General features: G+C 31.3%; 2 protein-coding genes and 1 long non-coding RNA gene across 5 annotated transcripts; 1 reads left to right on the top strand and 2 right to left on the bottom strand.

The window, feature by feature from the left end:
- Positions 1-2,930: 2,930 nt before the first annotated feature.
- Positions 2,931-8,691, bottom strand: LOC117240369. 3 transcript variants are annotated; one of them, XR_004494669.1, is made up of 4 exons: positions 8,367-8,691; positions 6,132-6,325; positions 5,757-5,889; positions 2,931-4,245 (listed from the first exon to the last, which is right to left on the bottom strand). It is a non-coding gene; the product is annotated as an uncharacterized LOC117240369 (long non-coding RNA). The 3 variants fall into 3 exon arrangements; XR_004494667.1 differs by lacking the exon at positions 8,367-8,691 and having other exon boundaries at positions 6,132-6,409; XR_004494668.1 differs by lacking the exon at positions 8,367-8,691 and having other exon boundaries at positions 5,760-5,889; positions 6,132-6,409.
- Positions 8,692-9,043: 352 nt separating this feature from the next.
- On the bottom strand, positions 9,044-10,143 carry LOC117240367 (translation machinery-associated protein 16 homolog). The gene is made up of 5 exons (XM_033506377.1): positions 10,030-10,143; positions 9,858-9,949; positions 9,600-9,740; positions 9,363-9,511; positions 9,044-9,296 (listed from the first exon to the last, which is right to left on the bottom strand). The coding sequence occupies exons 1-5, from the start codon at positions 10,030-10,032 to the stop codon at positions 9,058-9,060; spliced, it is 624 nt and encodes a 207-aa protein (XP_033362268.1). The 5' UTR covers positions 10,033-10,143; the 3' UTR covers positions 9,044-9,057.
- Positions 10,144-10,205: 62 nt separating this feature from the next.
- On the top strand, positions 10,206-12,717 carry LOC117240368. The gene is made up of 5 exons (XM_033506378.1): positions 10,206-10,682; positions 11,634-11,740; positions 11,967-12,065; positions 12,150-12,266; positions 12,346-12,717. Exons 1-5 carry the CDS (start codon positions 10,395-10,397, stop codon positions 12,473-12,475), a joined length of 741 nt encoding a protein of 246 aa, XP_033362269.1. The 5' UTR covers positions 10,206-10,394; the 3' UTR covers positions 12,476-12,717.
- Positions 12,718-12,757: the final 40 nt, after the last annotated feature.

Genomic DNA, 12,757 nt, shown 5'->3' with positions numbered 1-12,757 from the left:
CTTCGACAATAGTACTCTCAGAGATCCAATTTAAAGATTGAACCATGTGTTGATTATGTTTGAGTATTTTATCTATTTGATTTACACAATATCTGACTTATTGATCTTTTAATTTTCAAATGTATATATACTCGTAAGTCTGGTAATTATAGAATACGAGTGTTTGATATTTCTTTACAAAATAGATATAAAAGAATATTATGGTCCTTAACATACTTTACTATTTAGACAGCTATATAGGATTCGACAAAAATTACTTTCAAAAATAACGGATCTTCGATTTACTTTTTCTAAAAGAGAAAAGTAATTTATGCAGAAACGAAGACCCACCTGTGAAATATCCCTTTCAAGTGTCGAAGTTTCATGTGAAATATTCGGTCGAAGATTTCACTATAAACTGTTCGAGTGAATAAAGATTCATCGAAAAGGCGAATTTGAATTTGAAGTAAGAAATGATAGCGAGGAAAGCATTTGTGATATTTTATCGAAGAAATGGAAAAGATATTTAGTATATTATAACAACATTTTTGTCACCTTAGGAATGCTATTGGCTTAGACATTAAAGTAGATGATATAGTAATTGATTAATAATTACTCCACTTTCTAAAGATTATTCGATAATACCAATAAACTACAATAAAAGCCAGATTATAAAAGACTATATTTTACCAAGAAATCCCATTTAACTCATCGTTCAAATCTTTTGAATACAATTTCTTTATTCATAGATCTTCTATCTTCTAATACGTTGTGCCATTTAAAAAAGAAATTCATATTTACAAGAACTATTTTAATTAAGCATTTTACAATCATACAAATTACTAATTCAAAAATGGCTCATTTAAAGCGTTTAGATTTCCGAAAATCAAAACATCTTTTTCACCTCAACAGAATCATTCAATTTACCTTCTGCGCTTGTTAAATGTCAAAATATCCTTCTGAATCACCAAAATCCCAATACACGACCGACTAAAAACCTCAGTTTCCTTCTGAACCAACGAAATGCTAGTAAAAATCCGAGCAAAAACGTCGAAATCAATAAAAAAGACCTAAGTTTCGATGCATCCTACTTCCTACGACCTTGCCGCTCACGAAGCAGAGAAATATCCCATCACCTACGAATCGCTCGACGCGATTTTAGAAACATCCTGTACGCGTTCAAGATTCTATCTCTTGGAACGCTCCTGTTAAAGTCAACCTTGCTTCGAGTCTCCCGATAAGGTGGTCCACCTGTTGACCGGGCTGAACTGAATGAACTCGACGGTGAAGCGGGCACGCTTCTTGAAGGAAGCTGTAAGATAGTGGCACGACTCCCTCGAGGTGGGAGGTTCGTATTATAGGTGGCGACCCGGGGGACCTACATTCACGAGCTAAGTCTTCTTCTCCTTCCAGCTGTCTGGCTCGTCTCCGCCGAGATATTCGTGTCGATGTCGGTTGACTCGCTTACCGACCGATTCTCGAATTCCGTCGCCGAGATTCCACTGGAGAAATTACTCCCTTCCTTCGCCTCTTTCTCTTTTCCGCGTTCCTTTTTTTTTCTCTTCTCTTCCCATTTGCTTCTTTCTTTGCATCTTGCGGAGGAGCCGCCGGTCACGCTTACAGACCGCGAAATTGAACGACGATGGCGGAGAAAATGAGCCCCGAGAGAGATCTACAAGAGTCGATTAACGCCTTATCGACGGGGCGCTTTTATCGTGAACGATGGTTTTGTTCGAATTATCGTTCTACTTGTACATTATACTCTAATGTTTAAACTGCTTTCAAACTTTTTTAACGACCATATAAACTGTTAAGGCTTAGAATTGTTGCGACACATGGGCGATTATGTGTTTCCTGTTCTAACCAATAGCGAAATGAGTATACATCAAATCCATATAAAATAATTTTTCTTAAGTTCTACAACACAGTTATTGCAGCGCATAGTCATCTTAATCCACAGTGAAAGGATTAATCCTCGGACGACGAAGGTTCTGACAATTGTGATAGCTACGTATATACAACAGACGTTTCACGTTCACTTTCTAAGTTACATTTAGGTGTCAGTGTTTTATCACACTGGAAATGAAGTGGGATCTTTGATAAGCACCTTAACGACGAATAACGTGGAAGTAAAGCTTGAATCAGGATATGTGGTATCTTCTAAATTTTATAACTTTTATTATTTACTTATATAATTTTTTTTACTTAATTATTTACTTATATAATTTATTATTTACGTTACATAACTTATTTTTAACATTCTTTCTTTTCCTGCATTTGTGTTCGCATTTGCCATAAACATCCGCATTCTAGCCATCAAATTCGTAGCCTAGTCACGTATTCACACTTGCGGTGGCTAGAAAGAGGTTCATAATGATGCAGAGGATGTATTTATTGAATTACCTTCATTGTTAAAGCATGTTGTCAGGAAAGAAATTTATGATTCGTTAATTGATTCACTAAATAATTCCTTAATTCGTGGTTCAAATGTTTGTCTTATTCTATAGATTGTGGAGACGTGGATTGTAACCCAACCAAAAATACACATTACCATATAAATCAAGATTAGCAATGTGTTAGTAAGAACGTGTACATGTTAATAACTGAATATTTTCAATGTTAAATTTCCAACAATACATAATTCATCAGAGCTATTTCATTTTTATTATTTCGAACAAATTGCAAAATTTATGAGGCATAATTTTACTATTCAATAAAGCCATTCGTTCACAATTTGACCCCAATCAACGAACCACTGCATCGCGAATACTCTCAGTAAATCTTAATCGCATGCGCATCAACATCTGCATAAACAAACGCATCTTTTCTCTCATCAACAGTTTAAATTTCACGTCCTATGTGCGCGTTTTCCATCGCCTCGTCATTTTTCCGCATAGATGGACGAAGGAAGGCAAAAGTCAAAAAGTCACAGCTAGACAACGAACTTTCTAATTCGACAGCACCGGTCCGTCAAACAAGTGGGAGGATTAGCGTCGAGTATAATTGAGAATGCAAGGACGTCGGGAGATCGTAAAGCTCAAGCGAGCGTAAAAATGGCCGATGTGGTAAATTCGATGCTATCTGAGTACTACTTGCCGAATAGGAATCGAAACGCGATTACGATGAAATCGTAGATAATAACAAACGTCTGAATGATAATTTCGAAACAATTGAGAGATCAACGATACTTTAGAGATTCAAGTCACTTCGAATATGGTTCAATAAAGGATCAAGATTCAGTATAGAACTTTGGAGACCTGGATAATTTATGAATTTTCAGCTACGATAGGTCATCAGTGAAACGTTATTTAACAAGCACTCCACTCATTTACTTCGATACCAAAAGCCAACCATCCTCAGGTATTATAGTTCTATTTGTAACTAATGGCAACGCAAATGAATTTCTAGAAGAGTCCATGTAATCGGTAGACTGAAGATTCTATCCAACATCTCGCGCATTCTTAGCTTTCTGTTAACAAACCGAACGAAAGTTTGGAAAGTTGATGGTAATTCCGATAGATAGATTGAAGATTTTTATGAATATAATTAAAGAAATAATATCTAAGTAAAGATTTGTTTCACCCTCTCAATTTTTAACGAATACTTTACTTTGAATATTTTGGGCATTTTTTAATATACTGATCAATATTGAATATCCAAATACGTGAAAATGATAATGTGTATCCTTATTCTAATCATTCCATGACCTATATACTATATTTTCAGAATTATGAATTTGAAGAACTGTACTATCCGGATATCGTCAATTTGCAGAAATATTTAAGAGCTCGTCGCACAACTCTTGTAATCAATGATCTATTATATCGCCTTAATCTCTTCCTGATAGTTCTACCGGTTCGGTCGATCGAATTAATGTTAATTTAGCTAAAACACCTCGTTAGATTTGTCGTATTTTCGCTTAATTTGCAACGAGCCATGGATTCGACGCTGCACTCGTGAGACGAATTTGGTTAGACGCGTGGTAATTAAGAACAGTGGGCAGAGTGAAAGTTAATTAACTTACGAACGAATTTGGAATGTAAATCGTGGCAATTACTAACTATCCTTTAAAAGGTAATAATAAACAAATTTTGACTATATAATTATGTAAAACTAATCGCGATCGCAGCCAATCAGCTCATATTATCATTTACTACACAATTCATAATTCTAATTACGTATTGATGCAATTAGAAATTGTACATTAAATATTAATATGATTATCTGGATCTCACCGTGTGGAGGTTGCTGCGAATGGAGACCCACCTAAAATTAAAAATTGTATTAGATCTTAAGATAATCATGAAAATAAAAATTACATTAAATCATAAACTAATCGTATAATTCTATATGAGACTCTTTTTCTTATTTTTATCAGTAATTTTATACTTCTATTGCCATTTTTAATTTCAAAACGATCTATCTATCACACACATACAGGGATACAGTGCTTCCTAACATTACTAGGTCTTCTATTAAGTGTCTACCTAATTCTAAGTTGGGGCTTTAATTTGAGAATGATCAACATACCCAGGGATCTCATTCATAAAATTAATTCACAAATGCCTTACCTAACAGTAAAAATTAAATTTCAACTTCCTACCTGACTACAAATCTAATTTAACCAGTCTTTCAAACATTCAAAGATTTTCATGAATCCTATCTACATAAATATCTCAATATAATAAATAAAATTGGAGTGGAAATATTGCGTCTAAGTACAGAATGAATATATCTTTCACAACTAAATACGTTGATCTTGAATATGTTGAATATGTTGATTGTACTATGAGAGAGTATCTTCTTTCTTAGAAATAAACTTAAATTGAAATTAGTTTAAATCAAAACTTTAGATTTTTTGTCGTCTCTACTTACATAAAAATTACACGATTTCTGTACAAGTTCTACCTATTCGAAGTCTAAAGATTTCTTTTCATAGACTTTCATCTGCAACCAATTTGAACAATTTCTTTGTAAACTCTGAGCATCAGACATCTAAATGTTTATTTATAGAATACTACCTAGATAGAAATTTGAAGATTTATTTATGGATTCTATCTGCCTCACAAGTTAAAGGTTTGTTGATGGATCCTACCTGTCTAACAATCTAAAACTTTGTTTGTGGGTCCTACGTACCTAAAACTCTAAAAATTTATTTATGGATCTTACCTGTCTAAAAATCTAAAAATTTTTAAAATATTTTTCAAAGTATTTTTTATTATTGTCAAATACATATATATGAATATTTCATAATACCATTGATTTGTAAAAATTATCCGCCAAATTGAATGTCCGCCATTACAGTTTCATATATTTTATGCATTACGTGACTTCATTCTAATGCAACATGGCGCACTTTTTCTGACCGTTAAACAAAACTACACAATACGAAAAAAATGCGATGCGCAGAACCTGTTCAAACTTATTTGTGATAACGTACTTTCTCGAATGTAATACAAGTTATTGAGAAAGACGAAATTAATAGTCAATATTATGTTATGTATTAAAATGAAAAAGTTATTTGAATGTCTTACTCAAATGAAATAGAATCGAGAGAATCTATGTTAAATTTACGTTAAACAGTCTATTTACATTCTTCGGAAACATAATTTAATATATTCGAAAGAAAAAAGTAATTTCTTTAATCTTGCACTTTTCATCTTGGTATTCTTAATAAAAACCGTGAATTTAGAATTTATTATATTAGATATTAATTACGTTAACATAACGGAATATTTATAAGAAATGGAGTTAATTTAATAATAAATAAATATTACCACATTGTGACGAAAAGTTATCAAATTTATCGTTAATCAACATGGCGTCCTTTTGGCTTTCATCCCGTCATTTCGAATTTCGCAGCATCCCTCTAATACATCAAAGCTTCTCTCGGAATTAAATAATAGTAATCTGCACAAAAAAGCGAAATATTAAAACAAATGTATAAAAAGAACAAATTATTTGAAAATAAAACATAGATCATGGTCAAATTGTGTTTCAAAAACTCATTGTACGAGCTACCGGTAAATGGAGCAATCAAAAAGACAGTCGGAGAAACAATGGTAATTAAATAATAGATTACAACGAAGTAATGAAGAAAAACGCACAGAAAGTAACAATAGTGTGAGTTTGAACGGTAGAAAAATGTCTACCAAAGTGCCAAAGCCACCTGTCGCGAAATGACATGGATGGATATACGTCTAATCCCTCTGATTGACCACGCTAAACTGACACCCCGCACCGCGATTTACCCAACGAGTTTGGGTTGTGGAGGAGTAGGGGGCTAGAGTTGTCGGCTATTCCTACATACACAAATAGGACTCGTCAAATTCCTGGAACACCTACACTAAAGGATATGTTTTCAGTAATAGGCATATTACGTTTCAAAACAAAAAACAATACGTTAGGCTGAACAGTGAGATGAAAAATAAAAGTATAGAGAATAAACACAAATGATTTAATATCATTTTGACGAATAGAAGTGAATCTGAAACGAAGATATCTGCGCTTATACGTTGTCACTTGATTAAATAAAATTGATTAATAGATAAAAAGTTGGAAAGATATAATTTTTTCAAACATAACGTGTAATAGAATATTATAAAATATTAATAGCAATGTCCTTAGGCGATCCCATTATCAAAGCACGCCTTTGAAAACGTAAAAGTAAATCTAATTCTAAAATATTAAATTATAAAAACGTTACATAGCATACTGACTCTAAGACCGCATTGCATCCGGTCAGAAAAAATTTCCGAAAGTAAAACTGCATTAACAGAGAAGGATGGGGGAAGTGAGCGTTTTTTCGGAAAATACTGCTGTTTCTAATTAATTTATTCATCAATAAAAAAATATATTACGGAAATAGAATATATTTGAAATATTATTTGTGCTTTGTAACTTATTTCCTGATATTGACAAATATTTATAAGATTCTAAATGTAATACAATCTATCTGAAAGAATTATACTGCGGATGTTCGTTTCTTACTTATAAACTACATTCATTTTATAATTATTCGAAAATGCTTGTGACAGACCAAAATTCGTGTACACGCGTCTGGTACTGTAGAGCTCTCGTGAAAACAAAAAATTGTTGACAAGGATTTAGTGACGCTGCAATCTTCTCGTCATGCATTTACAATTCATATAATACATGAACTATTTTTATTTTAATTTCAATTGAGAATGTCTTAGTTATTTTATCGAATTGTTCAAAACTCTATTTTGCACTACAGATCGAGGAAAAAAATTATTCAAAATAAAAAAAACGTTGAAGATATTTGAACTCTTTCTAAAAAGTAATGATTTTTATTTAATCACGTCTAGTTCCACCTTAGTATTCTTAAGAGAAATCATAGAATTACGTATAATTTAGTCGTATTACGTTAAATATGGCATGCCTATGTGCATATTCATACGATTGATATATATATATGATTGTCATATCATAAATGTGTATATCATAAATCAACGTTACTAAACGTTACTGTATAAAAAACGTTGAAATAAACGTACAAAATTGGAACAAATTATATTAAAGTGAAATAATAGTCGAACTTATATTCTGTTTCAAAAGTTTATGATACATGCTACACGTAATGAAAACGATCAAATAGACTACCAATGGAGGAAAACAGAAAAAAGTTCGAGAGATTATATAAACTTTTGTTAATAATATCTAATAAACAACTAAATAGGTAGACATTAATTCAACAAACCTAATAATAATGTATGTAATGTAATAACAGCAATCGAAGTACTAAGAAATTTAGATTATACGCTTTGAACGGTGACACATATTAACGACTCGCTCTTCGACAGTAGAATGGCGGTATCCCGCCAAAAGTGAGCCTAGCCGATTGTGGATTGGCTGAGACGGCGAGGCTTCGTTTCTATACAATACAAATTTGAAATACCAAACACCGTAAAAATTCTTTTACATTTTACGAACTGATGAACTGGACATTTTTAAACCATATAACTATAAGAATTTGAACACTAAGGTGAACACATATATATGCGTACATCACAACCATGATTTCAAAATACGAATTTTAAGTATTATGTGAAGACAGATAATTACAGAATTACAAATTGCTGTTACAGGTGAAATATAAAAAATTGTAAGCTTATTCGTACTATGTCACAGTGCATATACGTAATCTTTCTAATTTCTAAAATTTTCTAACAAAGAAAAGTTACTGTACGATACATTAAATCCATATACTAAGATTAATCTTTGGAAAGCGAAGGTAATCTAACCTAAAAACTACTAAATTTGAAACGTATGCGATGTATTAAAAGTTTTAAGTTTCAGGCTTCAGATATTTAATCTAAATTAGAGATATATTAGTGAAACATGAAATGAGACATATATATATTTACGTTATAATTTTTAAACATATTCGTATTTTTAAACATCGTTAAGTAAATTTCTAAATAACTAAGAATATACTGCTTCTTATTAAATAGTTACAATTATTTTTATTAACGAGAAGCTATTAAGTGATGGTTGGCAAGTTGTATCGATATATCACAAGTTGACGAAGTATAGCAATAATAATTTAACAAAACAAATTCTTCTTCTTTAACAAACAAACGCAGCTGCATTTATAACATGCAACATAAGTTCACTCTTTTATATACTAAGCTATTTGATTAATTGTAAGTATGTAAAGAATTTAAAAAACTTTTAAAATCGTATATTTATCATTATTACTATTGATTTTTTTACCATTTTGAAATATACAATTTTTAGAATAATTACTATATCTTCGTTCTTAAATGATGGAGCAACTAGAGAAAAAAATGAAGAAAAAGCGAAAAAAACGATGCAAAATATTCATGACGTGCACGTGATTCATCTACATGTTTCAGTTTTGTTGAATATTTCACAATCGAACATTTTCTTTTTTCTTCTATCGTACCCTTGTACCTTGTGACATGACTGCTTCTTGTGGGAGACAAGAGCAAGACAAAATGCAGTCTCTAGCATTTTGCAAACAAAAAAGGATAAAACTGTTCGCTTTTCTTTTTAAATAGAGATGAAGGTAAAAAAGATGTATATCTACAGAATTTATTCTGTTTCCATTACACATTCTGTCGATTGATTATTTTCATTTGAATCAACTGACTTACTTAATAAATTCTTCTTGTTTACAGGCATAGCTATTTGCTTTCTTTCTTTTAGCACTAATGCTTTGTTTAAATCATTCTTACCAAACCTTATAAATTTAAAATTATTCACACACTGTAATTCATTATTCCAATTCATTAACATTTTACACTGCGTCGCATTTAAAATATCAGGAATTTCTGAAAAATAAAAGAGGGTTTGTATATCAACATATATTAAAAATAAATTTGACTGTAATTCTTTACCTATTCCACATGTATCATATTCTTCTTGTTCTCTCTCCTTGGTTATTCTAATTATATTCTCCCTGCTAGCATGCTGTCTACTCCTATTGCTACCTATAGATCTTTTAATAGCAATTTGTTCCATTTCTTTATCATTTCTTGCTATGTACCTTTGGATCAAACATAGGACTATAACCAATCAAATCTTTAATGCTCATTCTATGTATCACCATGTACATACATCTTTGTTTTACCTACGTTTCTAACAAACTTGCAGTTAACTCTGGAGTATAGGGACACACACCTGGGATCATATTGTTTCTGATCCACAACATTTTTTCTCCTATTAAATTCTGTTTTATCAAGCGGGACATTTTTCCTTTCTGTCTATTTGATATTCTGAAACAAAACACATTGACCATTTCCTTCACTAGTACACAAAAGTATTATATAATCATATAAAATAAATGAAATGTACATAATAAAATCATATAATTTAATAGTAATTCTATTTACTTCTTGGCTTTTTTCGTAATAGCGATAGACTTTCTACTATTTGGATGTATCATTTTCTTTGACTTCAGGAAGTCTTTTCTCATTGCTGTGGCCTATAAAAGATAACAACACACTCAAATAGTCTTTCTATGATAATCTATTTTGTATACATATAAATTAGTAAAAATATTACCATGGCTATGAATTATTTCGATTATCCTAACCTTCAAAACTCCAACTGAGGCTATGCGTTTACTCAATGTATAATCTTGCGCAGGCGAATCGTCGATAGCAACTACGGCGACGCCTATCGAGAGTAGAAGTAATATCGAAGTATACCTTACCATGACATTTCCGGGCCAACAAACTTCAAAATTTGTTTCTTCTGTTTCAAGATATTCTTAGCTATTTTTTTTAAATCTTATAATGGTAACCTATTTTAAAATGTGTAATATTTGATGAATGCATATTAGTAAAATTTCATATGAAGAAAGTTTTTTGGGAATCTGTATCATATCCAGCGAGCAGAAAACGAAGACTTGACGGAAGTCGACGACAATGGAGATAAAAGTTTCTATCGTAATATTGCTTTTATTGATTTTAACCTCAGATGGAACGGGTTTCGGCAGAAAACGATCCGCCAAGTGTCAAAGAGGCAACGAGCAGACTTTAAGTAGAAACGAGCAGAATTCAACATCCGATTATTATTATTACTGTGACCCAACAGAGTTTGGAGTAGTACAAAAGATTCCGTATTTGCGTTCTTGTTCACCATGCGACATGATAGAAATCGATTTCTCTTCTGCTTGTATCAGATGCGGGATGTGCCTTGCCATTGCTGAAAAGGTTGATCCTTTTTCACCGGTCTCGATTATCCTAGTTCTCTCTATTCGCGTATTTTTTAAATAGAAATATAGATTTTTTACAATTATTTATTTTGTTGATAACATCATTTAACGAATTGATTGAGAACTTCGCAAGGGAATCCAAACATAAATAATATTTAAAATGTTTATAGCAGTTCTGAAGTAAAAAAACAACGATATGAATTTGAAATGACGAATCATATCAATGATTTTATTATTCCCATTTTAGACATAACACAGGGGAACTTTATAATTTTTTCTACATTTATTTTTCTTTTTGCATATCTGCATGTTGCCTTAATTGCTATCTACATGTTATTTTAGTTGTATTTTCTTTTGAATCGGCAATGGCTGTCCTGTGTCTCGTCAATAATTTGTCTTGCTTCTCTTGGTGTATTTTTAAAAGTAGTATTGACATAAATGAACTTTTGACTCCAAGAGTCAACGTCGCCTTTTACGACTCTTTTTTTAGTTTACATAAGTTCAAAGTTATATGTAGGTTTTTTAAAATTTTCCTACTTTTTTGCTACTTAATATTTTCAAAAACACGTCAACATTCGCAGGCTATTTATTACTTTATTCAATTGCATATATACTTTCGCTTCATATACAAAAGTACATTTTCACAAACATCCTTCCGTAAGTTTGTTATTTAATCAATTTAATTCAAACAGAATCGATATTTGTCCAAACCCAGCGTTTTATTATTTAAGAGACATTCACGATAAATAATTGTTTTCCAATTCGGTCAAATACGCAGTAAAAATTAATATTGATTATCAAAAACACTAGAAACTCTCGTTCACGAATACAAGCAGAAATACATAACAAAATCTTGAAATGAATGGGTATCAATTGCATAATGAATTATATTATATTTGCAATAGATTGATGGAAAAAACTCCTGAAATATCGTATCTATACCTTTTAGATAAATCAGACATTGCTGGACGTTCACGAAGCGTTGCCTAACGCGTGTTTAAATGACACTGAGATCGAAGTTCTGTTGAGGACCATATGTGATTATTCTTTTCAGTTGTAAATATCTGATGAGTAAAGTAATCTTTATGTATATATATATATATATATATATATATATATATAAGAATATATACACACATAATATATATATATAAGAATGTACAAAATATCAAAACTAAAGTACTTATTAATATTAAACCATATATGAATTTCCACTTTTCATAAATATCCATAACCTACAAATAAGAAAAGGAAGGAACATATATTTATGATTTTTTGACAGCTATGGCCTTCGCGAATTAGATGGAAAAAGATACATTTCTGATAAATTACCTGGTTCTATCATGGTATCTACGTCCGCCGATGGACTTTGGAGAGAGAAGTCTGTATACAAAGACACTTCATTCATATCACAATTATGCATGTCGTGCGTGTATTCTGTTATCTTACGACGGATTTTATTTAGATTCAGAGATCTTTGCCATTATTATCTCGATGAAATCGGAGAAGTCTCATTGTACGAACAATGGCAGCGATGTAACAACGATGGAAAACTTCATGACTTGTCGAACATTATGTGTCGGTAATAAGAAAAATGAAATATCTGACTTTAATAACAAAATATTATCGAAAAATTTTGTCACCTGTTTACGTCATTTCAGAAACGTGCACGGTATATTGCGAGATTGTAAGAGCATGCAGAATACGGAGAAATACGAATCCCCGTTTAAGACTTATTACGCAAAAGTAAAAATCACCGCAACTTACGATAAATACGGCAAACGTGATTAAGAGTAATATGTCTACAACTTTTTATTCTGCACTGCAAATAAATATAATATATTTATAATTATGCCACTAAGAGATCTTTACATCGTAACTCATCATAGCTATATTTGTAATATTTATTTATTCAAATAAATATGAGTTTTAAATATGAGTTTAATCAATGCATAATTCATTTTTTTTATCTTAAACATAAACTTCAAAAACGTACGGTATGTTACAACAAAGATACATTCTATAAATTGATGCAAATGATAAAATACTTCAACTGGAAATTCCAACGTATTA

Source organism: Bombus vosnesenskii, unplaced genomic scaffold (genome assembly GCF_011952255.1).
Source record: "Bombus vosnesenskii isolate JDL3184/JDL3185 unplaced genomic scaffold, Bvos_JDL3184-5_v1.1 scf7180000014621, whole genome shotgun sequence".
Classification (NCBI taxonomy): Eukaryota; Metazoa; Arthropoda; class Insecta; order Hymenoptera; family Apidae; genus Bombus; species Bombus vosnesenskii.
This window is presented reverse-complemented; position numbering and strand designations above follow the sequence as displayed.

Excerpts from the sequence above, each read along its gene's own strand:
- LOC117240367 (XM_033506377.1), bottom strand. Across the intron at positions 9,741-9,857 it reads ATTACGAAAAAAGCCAAGAA|AATATCAAATAGACAGAAAG; the intron begins GTAAATAGAATT and ends GTTTTGTTTCAG. Across the intron at positions 9,297-9,362 it reads ATATGATACATGTGGAATAG|AAATTCCTGATATTTTAAAT; the intron begins GTAAAGAATTAC and ends TTTATTTTTCAG.
- LOC117240368 (XM_033506378.1), top strand. The coding sequence starts at position 10,395 with ATGGAGATAAAAGTTTCTATCGTAATATTGCTTTTATTGATTTTAACC. Across the intron at positions 10,683-11,633 it reads GCCTTGCCATTGCTGAAAAG|ATAAATCAGACATTGCTGGA; the intron begins GTTGATCCTTTT and ends TATACCTTTTAG. Across the intron at positions 12,066-12,149 it reads GATGGACTTTGGAGAGAGAA|ATTCAGAGATCTTTGCCATT; the intron begins GTCTGTATACAA and ends GATTTTATTTAG.